The sequence below is a fragment of the Nematolebias whitei genome, chromosome 20 (genome assembly GCF_014905685.2).
Source record: "Nematolebias whitei isolate Nwh7 chromosome 20, NemWhi1, whole genome shotgun sequence".
NCBI lineage: Eukaryota > Metazoa > Chordata > Actinopteri > Cyprinodontiformes > Rivulidae > Nematolebias > Nematolebias whitei.
The window spans coordinates 29,960,557-29,978,233 of NC_056517.1; the positions used below are offsets into that span (position 1 = coordinate 29,960,557).

Genomic DNA, 17,677 nt, shown 5'->3' on the forward strand with positions numbered 1-17,677 from the left:
TATATATATATATATATATATATATATATATGTATGTATATATATTGCTTTTACATGAAATCACCTGAAGAATTTTTCAATTTCTAGGATTTTTAACCCCAGTACATGCAAAAATCTTCATTAAGCTCCAAATATTATGAACCCAGAGAAAGTCGTGTCATCATCTTCATCAGCAAAGAGCCCGTTGAACAGTTCTCCTCCTGCCACCTGCAGCCACACCCTGTCCCCCACCTCCAGGTGCAGCACGGCACCCCCCGCTGCCTGGTCCTCGCTGCTCTGGTAGTTGTCCATGGTGTGGATGATTTTGGCCCCGTTCTTCACAAGGGCCACTTTCACGTTCCGGGAGAAGACTGTGATGCAGTAGGTGAAGTAGTAGGCGCCCGCTGCGGCGCAGGTGAACCTTCCTGTTTGTGGATCGTAGTGATTTTGCTCGTTGTAAATAATCTTGTCGAACCTGATCGGCACATTGAATGCTGGGAGTTTAGTTTGAGCTGAAAGTCCCACCGAGAAGGCGCTTTTAGGGATGATGGGTGACTCTCCCTTTTCACCCTGATCTCCCTTCTCTCCTCGAGTACCTCGTTCTCCACGGTAACCAATGCTTCCTTTGTAACCTGGAACACCAATGTCTCCCTTAGGGCCTGGCTTGCCAGGAGGTCCCAGAGGTCCTTGAAAACCTCTGTCACCACGAAGACCAATTTCCCCCTTTGGACCCTCTGGTCCAGGAGGTCCCAGGTCTCCTATAGGCCCATTAGGGCCTGGAAGCCCAAGCTCCCCCTTATTTCCTTTTAGTCCAATGGGCCCTTGCACACCTTGGGGTCCCATTTTTCCTGGAAGCCCCCGCTCTCCATTGTCACCTCTTTTTCCTTTGAGCCCTGCTGGGCCAGTTGCACCTGTATCAGATTTTAGTTGAATCAGTTAAATTAAACTTATTTTAAATTCAGGGCATGGATATTTTAAGCAGATATGACTAATAAACTAGTAAAAGTGCACAATAAAAACTGAAAAATCACTCTGAAAATACAAACCAGTGTCTCCTTTGTCTCCCTTGTGACCATCGTTACCTGCTTGTCCAACAGGGCCAATTTCACCTTTAAATAAGTAGTTGATAAAAATAATAATGATATCACAAGTTGCTGGTACTTAACATTGGTAGAATTGCAATTAGAGTAAATCCTAAAGAGTTAAAATTGTTATTTTGTAAAACATACCTTGATCCCCTTTATCCCCTCTGAGTCCATCCCGGCCATCCCTGCCAGGTGCCCCATTGTGTCCTGGATCGCCTGGTATACCCGGGTATCCACAAACACAGCCTTTAGCTTGAGTCGACTCCTCTGCAACACATCGGACAGCCAGCAGCACCAGCACCAGAGTAATCCCAAACCTGATTTGTGACATTGCTGCACTTTTAGACTTTAAGAAGTTCAAGCATGGCACACAGTTAGCCCGGACCGACAGCTGTCAAAGCCTTCTCATTGGTCAGTGTTGTTGGTTTACTTATAAACTCTGCTCCATCAGTTATGCACGACCTGTGTCCCTCCAGATGCTTCTCCAGTCAAGCTGAGGCTAATAATAAGCTCAGGATGAGGCGCACATAGCTGTCTTCGTACTTGATAGTACCCTCAAGAAAACAATTACACACTTTGGATAACGTCTTGATGCGTGTCTTATTAATTTATTCTGGTTTGTAAACTGACCTTTAAAAATCTTTATTTATTTTTTATTTTATTTAAAGGTCCAGTTTTAATTGAACTCTGTTGATCCTCTAAAATGTTAAGTCACAAAAGTTTTGTTTATTACCTGCCATAAAAACAGAACAATGAACCGGAAGAATTAACCCCATAAACAAGATTGCTAACATTAAAGTGACAGTTCAGATTTTTTGAAGTGGGTTTCCATGGAGCAATTATATCTTACCTGTTGTCGCCAGTTTGTCTGAGGGATGTCAGTTTAAAACAAAAAAGACGAGTTAAGCGCTAGTTAGCGGGACCAAATCTAAAGTGGATTGCTGCCATCGTAAACCAAACTTTTGTCTCTACGGTTGTTTGCTAGAACAAAGAGTACAAAGCAGCAGCGAGCTGTAGTACTGTCTGGAGTACATTCTAGCAGGAATGTCATGATATTTCAGCTGGAATGACCATGTAATAAGAGAATGATGGGCACTTAAACAGTTATAAGTAGCAATCATATGAACCTCTATCAAATATTTGATACTAGAACTGTTTTAAGATGACAATAATCCACTTTGGTCTTAACTAAACCAGCCATTAGCTCAACAGTCCAATCAAATTTACACTATTGCTCCAAACTGGCATAGCTTACAGTGCAATCTATCCATCCATTATCTTTTACCTGCTTCTTCCGTTTCAGGTCACTGGGGTCACTGGTGCCCATGCCCAGCCATCACTGTGCAAGAGGCGAGGGACACCCTGGGCAGGTCCATCACAGGGATACATAGAGACAATCGAGACAAAAACATTCACACTCTCACTCACACCTAGGGACAATTTAGAGTTACTAATCAATCTAACATGCATGTTTTTGGTCTCTTGGAGGAAACTCACACATGCACAGAGAGAACATACAAACTTGAACCAGAATGGCCCCCCGACTGGGATTCAATCTAGCGACCTACTCACCGAGAGGCAGCAGCTCTGCCAACTGCTCCACCGTGCCGGCCAAATGCTGTCTACAACAGGTACGATACTGATTGTTCAAAACATTTTTACAAAACATGACGTCAACAGATATGAACCATCCCTTTCACTTTTATCAGATTCAATTAATTTATCAAATTCATACAACTACAACTCTATCTTTTTCTGTGACTACATCCCCACCCCATAAATGTCTGATCCACAGCTGAAAGTTGACTCTGAAAACACAATGAAAGTCTTTTTACTTTTATGTAGAACTCCGCAAACAAAAACAAAAAAAAGTACTACAACTATAATTCATATAAAAACAAGAATAATTTGTGTAAAGTGTTTAATAGTAGTTTTGGTGGATCTTCTGTTTTTGCAACACCTTCTACAAAGCTCAGATCATCGCTGAGGGAGAATGGAGGGATTTCAGATCATGCTACTAAACAAAGACTCACTGTTGCTCTGACTTGAATCAGCCAGCAGCATCTAAATCATCGTGCTGCACTGCTGACACTTTATTAGATTGTGCACAGTAAGGAAAGGAACGGGCGACTGGGAAGGGAGGAGCTGAACATAAATCCAAACACACCAAACACAATGTTACGCAAGAATGAAACAGTTTTTTTCTTCTTCATACTTTAATTTTTTCCACAATTCTTCTTTCAAGCCTCCAGATATAAATATAGTTTGAAAAATATAAACATAACACACTTAAAAGTGTTCATTCAAGCAGTGTTTACCTGGCACCAGAAACTTGAATGTCTATTGGACATTTCACACAGCTTGGACACAGCAAGGACAAATTAATGCAGCCTAACAGAAAACAATACGAGGGCATGGCTCAAAAGGGATGGCACTCGTTTATAATTTGAGACCAGTATGTCAGGACCCAGTGGTAGAAGTCCCCAAACCAGGCACAACGTGAGGTTGATTTGGTTACAGAAGACACTGCAACGAGGCTTCAGACAAGATAACAGACTCAACATCACTTACTGAGCCTCATTAGTCCAAAAGTGATAGTTCATGCCTATTGAATTGGGGATCTGTGGGGGAAAAGTATGAAAAACTAATATCTTACCTGTTGTAGATATTAGTGGTTCATGACCTTTCTACAGAAATCAAAATATGTGAACTATCTCTTTATCAATAAATAATTACACAGTAACAGGAAGCTCTATAAACTCTAAAGTAAAACATATAAAACATATAAAATAGTACATACAGCACACTGTAACAGTCACTTACAGTATCTCTGATAATATGTGTAAATTACGGATGGCTTTGTTGTTTGTTATTTATTTATGTGATTTAACTGAGATTCACATAAAGTAAACACTGTAACACTGAAAGTGTAAAATGACATAGTTTGGCCGTTTATGTTCTGCAAAATAGTAATAATAGATAGTATCTCATCAGTTGTGACATGAATGCATAAAAACAGTTATTTTATTATTACAGTAGTCCATCGTTTATCGTGGGGGATCCATACTATGAAGCACTGCGATAAGTGAAAACCGGGAAGTACGAATAGTAGTACAAGTAGTAAGTAGTCCTTTATTTTTTTTTAATATATATATTTATATGTATTAATCAATGTTTCTTATCAGCTGCAGGAGGAAGCTTCTACTGCAGCTTGGGCTACACACTGGAGCAGGAGGTGCTAAATAATTTAAAATAATTTATTTAAAATACAAATCCCGTGCCCATCACGCGCCTCATCCATTAATCAGCCAATTGTGAGTCATGTCCAATCTTATTTTGAAAAACCGCAATGGTGCAAGTCCGCGAAAAACAAACCACGAAGTAGCGAGGGACCACTGTATTAGGCTCTTGTTTGGCTAGCCTTTAGCCTAGATTTGTACCCATTGCTCCATTCTCTGTGCTCCATGACTGATGTCAGGGCTGACATACTAATTATTGATTATTTAACAGAACATAACCTCAAAAATGATAAGACTATTCCTTTCAAAAAGAAAAATAAATAGAATGGGAGCTTGAAAAAAGATACCTACAGCAGTTGACATCTTTTTTTTTTTAAAGAATCAAATGAAACATTTAGGAATAAGCAGCACTTTCAGGGAGATTGAGGTTAATATGGCAGGCACTACAAAGCTTAGGAAAGGTTTGGAGCTACATTTGTGGTATTAGTAGAAAAGAAAGTCTGGAAGCAGGAGGGGGCACGTTAGCTGGTAGGTGCTCTACATGATCTGACGGTGCATGCCGTAGCCTGTCATCCCCGCTTGAGACGCCCCGCGGTTGCTTCCCATCTGCAGGCCGATCAGACTCTGACCCTGGCGCAGCTGCTCTTCGGAAAACTCTCGTCGATACCCTTGAGCTTTCCTACAAGACAAAGAAGGGTATAATTTGAAAAGAATGTGAGTTTATGAAGCTGTTTTTGCTGCTCCCATAAGGTTCCTCCATACCTGTGGAACCAGTCTCTGTCACCTTTGTATTGACCGTCGTCTTTTGTGACCGCCAGACTACCCAGAGCCATCAGGGTCCTTTGTACCGCTGCCATGTCTGTCCCTGTAATGAGGTACAAAATAGGTGCACGATTCCAGCCGTAAATGGAAGATATCCCATCAACGACTAAAGTTTAGGAGGACATGCTGGTTTGTGAGATCCTTTTACCTTCCCAGAGGTCTACAGTTTGAAAGACATCAGTGGTCGTGACTCCATAAGCTTCTGATGCCTGCAGGAACTGGGAGATCTTCTCCATTTGTTTAAAGGCCATCTGGGTGTCTGCAATCTTTTTGATGGGTTCTTTCCCTCTTGGATAGAGGCTGTTGATGAGTCTACACAGGATCTGGAACAGACGGAGGTCAGAAATGTCATTTAATCACATTTCTGTGAAAAGACCACATTTGGCACAAGTCATTGTTTCTGAATATATTTGTTTAATCTTTCCAGATGAAGGTATGCTCCTGTCATCACTTTGAAAAAATATAGTCATGTCAACAATTTTTATAAATTGTTCTGATATATTCATTTTAGCAGTAGAATAAGTTGCAATGTTTTGCAGAGGGTCTAAACTGTGAAGTTCTTGTAAATAAAGGAGTCTTTTTTCATGCAAGTCCTTCAGAACAACTCAATGCAAACTCAGTGTACAATAAAAAGATGCAGATCTAAATTGATTATTTTGTTTTCCGCTAATTGAATTCCTCTCTGCCTTGAGAAACCCTTTTTATTTTAACCAGATTACCTCTCAGTAAAGCAAGACCAGCTTGAAACAGGGCACCCAAAGTTGCTGCCTCATGACAGAGCTTGCACGTTGTACCTTCAATAATTCAACATATTTCTATTTTAAGAGCAAAGTGTCCACTCACTGTTCCATCCATCAGCCATTTCTGGAAGTTCTGCTTCCCCGGCTGTGGTTTCTCCAGGTTTCCTCCGCACTGTGCAACTATCCAGTCCACCAGACGCTGCTCCAGGTCGGGGTCGTACTTCTGGTCGATCTTCTCCTGCACTTCTCGGCTCAGTCCATAACTGGGCCCTCTGTTCGCCATGGCAGACTTATCTCTGTGTTATCTGTATAGCTGTCCTGTAGGAAGAAATGTCAAAATTAATGCTGAAATCGAGTTATTGTTATTTATTTCAAAATGTATAATAACAAGCCCCGTACTTTTCTAGAATCTGCAGAGTAAACTATTGACTCAGTGTTTGTTTTGACGTAAAAATCAGCAGGTTTTTCTTTCTTTGAGGTCCACACAGGAGCATCTGTGAGGGCCACAGTGGAGAAGGGTGTGGTCACTTGGCAGAGACATGCCCTCTTATTGCCATGGCAACATTTTAATTTGTTTCCGGCTCAGGCAGTGATGTGAATAGATGTTTATTTATTTATTTATTTATATATATATATTTATATATATATATTTATATATATATATATATATAGAAAGCATAATTATAAAGATGCAGCAAGAGATCCTGTTTAACAAAATGACGTCAGTCCTGTGACGCATTCATGGTCTGCGTAAATTCTGAATCGTGCTCGTCCGCGCTGCATCAGTTAATTCAAAAGTTAAAATCAGCCCATTGAAACAAAGGCCGGCTCGTTTCAGCTTGTTAAAACCGTTTGCAAATCCGAACGCAGCTGCTACAAAAAGCGCATAAAAGTGCGCCAATTGCGCGGTTTTACGCAACGCGTCAGTTCTGGTGCGCACTGGAAGCGGGTTAATAAATAAAGCAAGGACTTACTGAGGAGGACAGAGCCGTCCCGACTTAAATCCGCTGAGCTGGACAGTGTTGAGGACGGTGCCGGACTGCTGAAGCATCCATAAACCACAGCACGACCGCGTCGGGCCAGACTGGACCTGGCTCTGCCCGGGAGGGGCGGCTCACTCTTTTTATATGCGTGAGGGGACGCGCAGCTCAGACGCACTCTCATCTCTGATGAAGTGACTCTCAGCAAACACGTGAATGCGTCAAATCAATGTCTTTGTCCTCGGGCCCAGTTCTGAACAATGTGTGCGATACCACCTGAAATATTACCTTATCCTCTCTGAGAGTCAGCTGATTCACTAACATGATCACTGACTGCTATCAGCAGATCTCTGGGTTCAGCTGCTTTGGTTGATACAAACTGACTCATCGTTCTGCCTAATTGACAAAAATGTAAACAAAACCAGAATGCAATGCAAATCTCATAACGCATGCTTTATTTCTAAGGGAACATTAAAAATGGTGATTTTGAACTTATGGCAGTAACACATCTAAACAAAAGTTAGGAAATGGCCGTGTCTACGACTCTGAAGCATCTTCTCTTCTTTTTTAAACATCTAGGAGCTGAGGAGACCAGTTTTGGAGTTTTTAGAAGGGATTGTTGTCCCATTAGAGACCTGGCCAAGAATGGCAGCAGCACACAGACAATTAATCATAAAACCACAGATGAAAAAAGTAAAACAAACAAACAAGCATAGTCTGAATTTAGCTGATCAATGGTCAGAATTGGAGTACTGCATATGTTGTTCTAAAACTTGCTTATATATTGTTTGCAATGATTGTGCACTTTTCAAGGTGTTATCTGCCCATGCCATAAGCACTAATGCACCCCCATAACATCAGAGAGGCAGGCTCTGCGCACGGTCCCTCTCTTTTTTGGAGGACGTGGCATTCCGGGTTTCAAAAAGGAATTTCAAATTTCCATTCATCCGACCACAGAAGTTTTCCACTTTGTATTTTAATAGAGCTTTGGTCCAGATTAGACGGTGCTGTTTCTGGATGGTGTTCACACATAGGCTTCTTCTTTGCACGATAGAGCTTTAACCTGCATTTGCGGATGATACGGTGAACTTTGTTTACAGACATTTGATTTGTGGAAGTCTTCCTGAGCCCATACAATGACGTCCAGAACAAACAGACATGGTTTAATGGGAGCAGCACGGTGGCTCAGTAGGAAGATGTTGCCTCTCAGCGAGAAGGTCACTGGATCAAATCCCATCTGAGGCCTTTCTGGGTGGAATTTACATGTTCTCTCCGTGCATGTGTGGGTTTTCTCTGGATATTCTGGTTTCCTCCAACATACTAAAAACATGCATATTGTTAGTGTGTGAGTGAGAGAGGGAATGGTTGTTTGTCTCCCTGTCATGGACTTGCAACTTGTTGAGGTTGTCCCCCGCCTCTCGCACAATGATAGCTGGATGTGGGCACCAGTGACCCCCGCGACCCGGAAAGGAAGAAGCGGGTAAAGATGATGGATAGATGGATATTCGTTAATCATTCCATAAGTTGCATTTATTTTACAACTTACACATATTTTTAGAACTGGGGTGTAAGAAAAAAATAATAAAAATTGATTAATCGGAGCAACAAACCTTTTGCACAATTCCTGCTTGCTTTCCACCTCTCATGGTGTTGACTGACATTTATAGTTTGGACATTAAAACAACTGACTGAGTGCAGAGTCATAACCTAAAGGTCAGTGCTGCAGTTACAGGACCTGCGAGAGATAAGTGGTTGATTTGCCCCATTGAGCTTAAAGCAGCTTCTTGTTAATAATCAACAGTTCGGTGGACTCATTCACCAGGCCTCAATAACTAAAGGCCAGCAGGGATAAGAAGCCACCCAATGACTAAAATAAACTTGAGATCGTAGCGTGCAACCATAAACATGCCAAAAAGACAAAGTGATGTTGTACTCAAATGCTATGCAAATTTAATATTAATCACTGTTCAGTCCAACATGAAATATTGTCAATTTTTCTGCACAACCACATTTAGCATTTGCTCCATGTTTCAGTTCTGACACTTACCTCCTGCATTAGCTGCTTTCTTTTATTTCTCTCTGGGTTTTTGCACAGAAATCTGCTGCTAAGCCTCAACACATATGTTAAAAGAGCCTCTTTCAGTTCCAATATGGACAATGATAAAAAATAATCTTCCAGTCTTCAGATTAGATTATAACTCAGTGAAGCAAAACCCAACATATACTGTCATGGTTTATTTAATAAAAACTAACCCAAAAAATGCTTTTTGCAAAACATTTTGTGCTCATACTGCTTCAACAGGATATGGGAATTCAAGAACGACAGTTGCGATCTTTTTAACTGTGTTGACAATGACGAGGAGGAAAGACATCAGCAGTGACCTTAAGAAATGCAACTTTTACTGCCTCTCAATCTGAGTGTTACACTGTATATTTCTGATCTATTAAGTGCTTTAGTAAAGATTAATCAGAAATGGAAAATATTTTGAGGTCATCCAGGGGGAGCTTGGAGTAGAAACTCCTTCCCACTGAAATGAGTCAGTTCAGATGGTTCATTTGATTAGGATGCCTCCCTTTTGGAGGTTTTCTGGGCATGTTCCGCTGGAAAGAGAATCTGGGGCAGACCCAGAGCTTGCTGGAGGGATTTTCTCTGGCTTGGGAGCTCTTTGGAGTCCTCCAGATATGTTGCTGAGAGAGAGATGTCTTTTTTGTTGTTTCTCTCCTGGACCTGTTGCCTCTGCGACCTGACTTCGTATAAGTCATGGAAAACATTTCCTTTTTTTAGTGTTCACATGATGAGTTCACCCTGAGGTTAGAAATTTCAATTCACAGAAGAAAAAAAAAAAAATCTCACGAGCTACATCTCAGACTTCAGTTACTTTAGTTTTGATATTACAATAATCTAAAAATGAAGATTTGGTTTGTGAGAAAGTGACGTCAGGAGATGCTCAGACAGTCACAGTGTAATTGAGAACAAACATCTCACTGCTACTTAAGTCTTTATTTTAAAGCATCAAATTTGTTCCGATTTATTTTTTAACAAATATATTTAAATTTTCATCAATTTATACAAAAACCTGTAAGAACTTTTCATTGTGTTTATCGTTTTAGTTCGTTGAAGGCTGCATTTTTACCAAATGTTTAGACCTAGAAGAAAATTGCAAAACCCCAAACTATAAAACTGAAAGAGGATCCATTACCAAATATAATTATCCAACTTTCATTTCACTGCAACTGTAAAGATTTCATTTAAAAACATTAACATCTGAAGCAGTTTTGACTACATTTTCACCAGTTTTATGCATATATATTCACTCTGTATGTATTAAAATTACGTTTTGTTTGCTTTTAATTCAGCTTCATACTGTTGAGACAACCAAGTTAAGAGTGCAGGGACTTTCACAGACTTCACACCTGCACTTTAGTGTGCAGAGGTTTTATTGGCCAAAAAATGGGTGAAAAGTGGAGGAAAAGGCACAGGAAGACTTTTGTGTCCATTTTTGTGGGACAAACAGCCCAACGTATCGGAACAGTGGCAGAAACAGCAGCATCGGCAGACATTAAAGACAAAGTAACGGTTAATACAACTTGAAAGGTGTATAAATGTATCCTGAATATTCTAGGGTGCAGAAAAACCTCTTTCATAACATTTGCATGATAAAGTGACAGAAAAACTATGGGAAAAACTGATGCATCAAAGGTCACATTTGGCAAAGAAACATGCGGTTGTTTGGTAATTTCCTTAACAGCTAACTCCTCCTCCTCTTCAGACCATGGTGGTCAGCTTGTCTATGAGGTCATCGATAGTGTAGACCATCAGCTTGATGTCGTCCTTCTCACACATGCGGTGCTCGCCGTTTCGCCTGAGGATGACGTCAACGTCAGGGCTCAGGACGCGCTCGGCGACCTGCATGGAGATGTGCCAGGGGACGTCCTCATCTTTGAGGCCGTGGATGAGCCGCACGGGGCAGGTGATGGGGATGGGGCTTTGAAGAACACAGTGATTCTCTGCCTCGTGCAGAAAGTTCATGCTAATCTTGTAGAAACCTTCCTCAGAGTGTTTGGAAGGCAGTGTCCACTCCCCTTTGGCTTCGATCTCCTTGCGCGTCTGTGGATTTTAAACATAAAAAAAAAAAAACAACCTCAGAACTTTAAAAAACTCAAACAAAACTAAAAATATATATGTAGGCGGAGAAATTGAATTTTGAGCGCTGAATGATAACTAAAATTAGCAGAACTGTAGCTAAATGGTTAAATTAGCAAAAAATGTAGCTGAAAGAACTTTTGCAAAGTGGCAACTAAAAGCTAAAATTAGCCCAATTTGTATGTAAAAGCCTAAATTAGCTCAAATGCAGACAAAACTAAAATAAGTCAAACTGCAGCTAAAGGCTAAAATCTGCTAAATTCTAACTAAAAGCTAAAAGGAGCATAGGAGACAAATCCAAAGCCAAGTTTGCTAAAGCAGATCTCACAAGAGATCTAAGTTCTTGAAAGAAATGAACAGATCTCACTGTATTTCTTTGAGGAAAAAAAAAGAGAAAATATCGTTTAAATTTAAGAAGTAAACAAATCACACATACTAAACATGGCACACTAGTCCCAACTGTTTTGCTAAATGAACGGTTTAAATAACACAAAGAAAGCAAAAGTGGTTTGATTACCAAAAAAAAAAAAGAGCAGAGGAACAGCCAAACAGAAAAACAGCCTAAAAGCTGACTCAGCATTCCACACACTGATATGATGTGCTCCCACCTCTATCGGTAGCGAGTTGAACGCTGTGACGAAATGGTCCGTTGCAGAGGAGATGCCCACCAGCGCTGCAGTCTTTTCTGGTCTTGCGATGGCAGCCAGCAGCATGAGCCAACCGCCCATGCTGGAGCCCACTAAAATCTGCAAACAAAAAGGGCAAAACAACTAAATTCAAAGAACAAGTCAATAAACTGATGCAGCATGTGATGTTGTGCATTTGTGGTTATAGGACACCCTCTACTGGAGATAAAGGAGAAACAGTGACAAGGAACAATTTTTAAATAAATCAAAATTTTAAACATTTGTTTGTTTTTATAGTTTAATCTCAACGGACAAAAATTTAAAAAGTTAATGCCGCTCATGTTGAAACTAAATGCTTCTCAGCTCCTCTTTACTAGGAGAGAGTTTGACACAAGAAGGTTGCTTTCAGACAAATCATTTTCTAAAAGTTTGGTCTCCACTGCAGAGATGCTGTGAAACGTTTCAGAAGACATTCGTTTGCTCATGGACGCCAATTTTCTGATTTAGAGAAACTTAATATTTAAGGATTGTTGTCAAAGATAGTTTGAAGATACAATATCAGACAATTATTTTCAGCAGATTATTCTTTAACAAATGTTTTAAAGAGATACTATTTGTTCCAGATTTATATTGTACAATCATACAAATTCCTTTTATGAAGCACTTGATGTGAAGATCTTTAAGCTGTTATTGTGTAAATCATGAGATAAGTTATTTAAAGTTGGAATATGACATTGGAATTACAGGAACGGCTCTAAATTGGCTTAAATCATATTTATGATAGATTCCAGTTTGGAAATGAATACAACAAAGTCAGTCATGGAGTTCCTCAGGGTTCAGTGCTTGGACCAATACTCTTCACCATGTATATGCTTCCTTTAGGTAATGTTATTAAACAGCATGGGATAAATTTTCATTGTTATGCTGATGATACACAGTTATTATATTTGTCCATGAAACCCAATTAATCCAATCAGTTACTTAGACTACAAGCATGTCTTAAAGACATAAAAACCCGGATGACCCTAAATTTTCTGCTTTTGAATATAGACAAGACTGAGGTTTTAGTTTTTGGACCGGAGTGTCTTAGGAATATTTTTTTCAGTCTTTCGTCCTCCTTAGATGGCATTAATCTGGCCTCCAGTTCTAATGTTAAAAATCTTGGTGTTATTTTTGATCAGGACATGTCTTTTATCCCCCACATTAAAAACGTTACTAGAACCACCTTCTTTCTTCCACCTGCGTAATATCACTAAAATTAGAAACATCTTGTCTAAAAATGATGCAGAAAAACTGGTTCATGCATTCGTCACGTCTAGACTGGACTATTGCAATGGTTTATTATCTGGGCGTCCAAAACTTCTTTAAAACGTCTTCAGTTGATCCAAAATGTTGCTGCCAGAGTCTTAACTGGAGTTAGTGGGAGAGATCACATCTCTCCAGTTTTAGTTTCTCTCCACTGGCTCCCTGTCAAATCCATCCATCCATCCATTATCTTTACCCGCTTATTCCATTTTGGGTCACAGGGGTCGCTGGTGCCCATGTCCAGCAATCACTGTGCGAGGGGCGGGGTACACCCTGGACGGGTCGCAAGTCCATCACAGGGACACACAGAGACAAACGAGATAAACAACCATTCACTCTCTCACTCACACCTAGGGACAATTTAGAGTTACCAATCAGCCTAACATGCATGTTTTTGGTCTGTGGGAGGAAACCGGAGTACCCGGAGAAAACCCACGCATGCACGGGGAGAACATGCAAGCTCCACCCAGAAAGGCCCCTGGACCGGGGTTTGATCCAGGGACCTGCTCGCTGAGAGGCAGCAGCTCTACCAGTTGCGCCACCGTGCTGCCCCTGTCAAATCCAGAATTGAATTAAAAATCTTACTTCTAACCTACAAAGCTCTCAACAACCTAGCTCCATCTTATATACAAGATCTTATTGTTCCATATTTTTACTTTGCTCTCAGTCTGCAGGTTTACTCGCAGTTCCTAGAGTTTCCAAAAGCAGAATGGGAGGAAGGTCTTTCAGTTTTCAGGGTCCTCTCTTGTGGAACCAACTTCCAGATACTGTCCATGAGGCTGACACATTGTCCAGTTTTAAGACTGGGCTTAAGACTTTCCTTTTTGATAAATCCTATAGTTAGGGTTGGCTTGTTATAGGCTTAGACTACTGGAGGACAAATTAACCTAATTTCCTTAAATTAATTGTTAAAATTGAATGGTTTTCATTTGATACCATTTCTATCTTAACATGTGACTCTTGACCTTCCATTCATCCATTACCTTTTACCCACTTCTTCCATTTTTGGGTCACGGGCCACTGTGCGAGGGGCGGGGTACACCCTGGACAGGTCACAAGCCCACCACAGATGTGATTCTTTACCTGCCATTGTGTATCTGTTCCTACCAAAACCCAGCCAGTTGAAGCAGCTGGCTGCTTGTCCTGAGTCTGGTTCTGCTAAAGGTTTCTTCCTCATGAGGGAGTTTTTCCTTTCCACTGTCGCCTTCATACTTGCTCAAGATGAGAGTTCTGCGATGAAGTTAAATTCAAAGCGGTCTGCTCTTTAGATACAGTGTTAATTTATGATTTTTATATATGAACGTTTCTATTCAGGGTCCAGAGACGACTTCTGTTGTGACATGGCGCTATATAAATAAAGTGAATTGAATTAAAGTGCGGCAGCACGGTGGCACAACTGGTAGAGCTGCTGCCTCTCAGCGAGCAGGTCCTTGGTTCAAACCCCGGTCCGGGGGCCTTTCTGGGTGGAGTTTGCATGTTCTCTCCGTGCATGCGTGGGTTTTCTCCGGGTGCTCCGGTTTCCTCCCACAGACCAAAAACATGCATGTTAGGCTGATTGGTAACTCTAAATTGTCCCTAGGTGTGAGTGAGAGAGTGAATGGTTGTTTGTCTCGTTTGTCTCTATGTGGCCATGTGATGGACTTGCGACCCGTCCAGGGTGTACCCCGCCCCTCGCACAGTGTTTGCTGGACATGGGCACCAGCGACACCCGTGACCCAAAATGGAATAAGCGGGTAAAGATAATGGATGGATAGATGGAATTAAAGTGCTTGTTTACTGTTCTGAAGAGGAATAAGCTTCAATTTTCACACATACCGAGTAAGGATTTCATAACTTAATCGGTTTACCAAACACCCAAAGAATATTTACCTGTGGCCCCTCTGTTAACTCATCCAACATGAAAAGAACGTCTTTTTTCCAGGTACCCATAGTTCCTTCAGCCAACACCCCCTCAGAGGCCCCGTGTCCGGTGTAATCAAACCTAACAAACATAGAAACAGCAGAGAATGCCTGTGAGTATCAGAGGATTGGACATTGACCACAGAAACGCAAAGACAAGGTTCTCGACGACTAAGACTTGCTCACATTTCAAACTTATTTTAGCTGATAATGATTCACAGGAAACACTTGATGTCATTTTTCAGCTCACAAATTTCTCTTATTATTATTTTTATTTCAGTTTGAATAAAGCGGTGACAGATCTGGACTCTGAGCAGGTCAGCTGCATTTCAGTGGAAGGTGCAATAAATGAAAGGGTCCGGGTTTCAGTTCCCAAGCCTTTGACACCTAATAGTCTCTTTAGGCATTAGACTGAATCCAACATAGTCTCCAAGACTGTATGCTGGTAGAGAAAAACACTGAAAATATTATACTAAAAGCTTTGTTAAGTTCAACACAAGCTATATCAATTTGGATATTTTGTTTCTGTTGAAATGACTAAAGTCTACTCAAATACAAATATTCTCGTGTGTACGGCACCATTTGTTGCTCCAAAACATGCATATAAAACAAAAAATGAATACGTAATATTTATGACAGAAACTTGGCAGAACAAAAACCTCAAACTTCATTTGATTGTTCAGAAAGATGGTGGAAGAAAGGACATATTAGTGAGTTTGTTTCTCTGTTTGGATGTGGGCAGAATATATTTGCAACCAAACTAAATTACTCAAAAGAGCAGAACGTTTTGCCAAATCGACGCAACGCAATCAAAAATAGTTCAAAACATGCTTGTTACGCTGCCTTCGCCTCGATTGCACAACAGATCTGTGATTTCGGTGGGATTTGCCTGGTTAAATAAAAAGGTTAGTCAAATAAAAATCAAATAAACGCAACCAAAGAAGCATGAGTTTCTATAATTTATTTTAAAAGTTGCCACTTTGTTTGCATGTTAAAGTTTAAAAAGGGACCAACAGTGGTTTTCAGAAACCAGCTGCAGCAGAAGCAGTAATATCCAGTAAAAACTATATATATATATATATATATATATATATATTTTAATGAAATCAAATTTAGTCAGTCTAAATTTCCTCTTACATACTATAATTTCCCTAGATTTTCTTACTGAAATTACACACGGTGGGTGAAATAATCCTATTCTGACCCAACTTTGTTCAGGAGAGTTCTCCTTAGACAACACCACCCTATTAAACTCTTAGACTTTGTAATTGTTTTTTTCCAAAAGATATGTCCCTTATTTGAAGAAATGCTTGAAATGATTTACAACTCATTGCACTGCTTTAAAAAAATTTTTTTTTATAGAGAAGTACAAATTAACAACGCACTACTATAAACATGGGATTAGGCTTTGAGGGTTTAGTATGATGCAAATCAACAGATTAAAATCAGTAGGCCATCAGAAATGCTGTGTCATCATCACTTTGCAATACATTCTGCCTTGATTTTAAAACTACAAAATAAAAGCTTCGGGAGAAAATAAACAGTGGATGACTCACCTGAGGTATGAGTGACCTAACGACCTGCAGAACTCTTCCAGAGACTCAGCTTTCTGCCCATTCATGTTGGAGCCATACCCTGGCAGGAAGACCACACCTGGACTTTTCCCCTTCACTCTTCTGTAAGCCAGCTTTGGAAGGTCTGGTCGTGAAGCAAACTGAACAAAAGATTTGTGTCTCCTGCCTCCTACAAACAGTAAATATTAGCGCTGATTTTCAAGGGCATCTTCAAAGCGTTCAAACATGTCACAATAACCCACCCAAGTGAAGCTAAATAACTTATGAGCGGTTAAGATTATGTCACTGTATTTACATCATGCCCTAATTTTTTAAGGACGAAGCATTCGCCACGCCCCCTCCTTCCATGTGTTTTATAACATCCGACGGTCGATGACGACGGTGGAGCGATGCAGAATTAATTCAGCCACAAACACACAATTCAACAAACCTTGTAGTGGCACAGAAGACAGAGCTGCGATCCCACCATTGCTTAAAAATTGTGAAAGTCCTCTGCGGCAGGATCTCAGAGACACGGCTGCCATACTGTTCAGCTAACACTGAGGAAATCTCGCGAGAGTAGCAAGTATCGCGAGAGGAGCGGTCCTGCTCAAAGGATCCGCGCAGTTGTTTTTAAAGAAACCGACCCCCTTACTACGACTCCTCTACGACGTGAACAATTAGCCAGAACGTGGATGGTCGTCGTCGGATTTTTGGCAGTCTTCAGGGGCGTATAAGGAACGCGGCGGGCGTGAGAAAGCGTGAACCGGTGGTTCATCCATCGTACGGGGATCCTGGAGGAGAGCGTGCCATGACGCATGGACGTTTTATTAGTTGTGAAAAAAAATGAAAGCAGGATTTCACAAGCTGGACTCATGCCTAGGCTATAACTTAGACAGAGTGTATATATGGTGAACACATCACGCCTCCATGTAAGTGCTCACTCCTGCAGCTCATCACCCCATTGCTTTAACGACCAGTGTGTCCTTCATTATTCTTGGCGTCATTATGGTCAGGCCTTCTGGACGACCACCAAAAACTCCATCACAACAGTTCTCTCATGCTGAACGTATCCAGGAGGGGGTTGATGCTGGTTCTGATCACACTGCTCCCACAGAAGACTCTAATAATAATGACCATGAGTCCACCTCTAAGAGGCAGCGGAAGGAGAAGGTGACGGCCATGCTGACAGAGGAGGAAGAACAATCCATGGTTGAGTGGCTGGTGGGTAACCCCATCCTCTACAACCGCAAGTTGAAAAATTACAAACACACCAACAGGAAGGAGGCTTTGTGGCGTGAAAAG

At 40.9% G+C, this 17,677-nt stretch overlaps 3 protein-coding genes across 3 annotated transcripts; all 3 read right to left on the reverse strand.

Moving 5' to 3' along the window:
* Positions 1-120: 120 nt before the first annotated feature.
* c1qtnf9 (C1q and TNF related 9) lies at positions 121-1,395 on the reverse strand. Its single transcript, XM_037693774.1, has 3 exons — positions 1,209-1,395; positions 1,026-1,088; positions 121-890 (listed from the first exon to the last, which is right to left on the reverse strand). The coding sequence occupies exons 1-3, from the start codon at positions 1,393-1,395 to the stop codon at positions 121-123; spliced, it is 1,020 nt and encodes a 339-aa protein (XP_037549702.1).
* Positions 1,396-4,744: 3,349 nt separating this feature from the next.
* On the reverse strand, positions 4,745-6,962 carry tagln3b (transgelin 3b). Its single transcript, XM_037694322.1, has 5 exons — positions 6,840-6,962; positions 5,969-6,183; positions 5,274-5,448; positions 5,066-5,168; positions 4,745-4,982 (listed from the first exon to the last, which is right to left on the reverse strand). The coding sequence occupies exons 2-5, from the start codon at positions 6,146-6,148 to the stop codon at positions 4,841-4,843; spliced, it is 600 nt and encodes a 199-aa protein (XP_037550250.1). The 5' UTR covers positions 6,149-6,183; positions 6,840-6,962; the 3' UTR covers positions 4,745-4,840.
* Positions 6,963-10,265: 3,303 nt separating this feature from the next.
* Positions 10,266-16,928, reverse strand: abhd10b (abhydrolase domain containing 10, depalmitoylase b). The gene is made up of 5 exons (XM_037693794.1): positions 16,824-16,928; positions 16,376-16,562; positions 14,790-14,901; positions 11,598-11,735; positions 10,266-10,953 (listed from the first exon to the last, which is right to left on the reverse strand). The coding sequence occupies exons 1-5, from the start codon at positions 16,915-16,917 to the stop codon at positions 10,612-10,614; spliced, it is 873 nt and encodes a 290-aa protein (XP_037549722.1). The 5' UTR covers positions 16,918-16,928; the 3' UTR covers positions 10,266-10,611.
* Between the last annotated feature and the right edge of the window lie 749 nt (positions 16,929-17,677).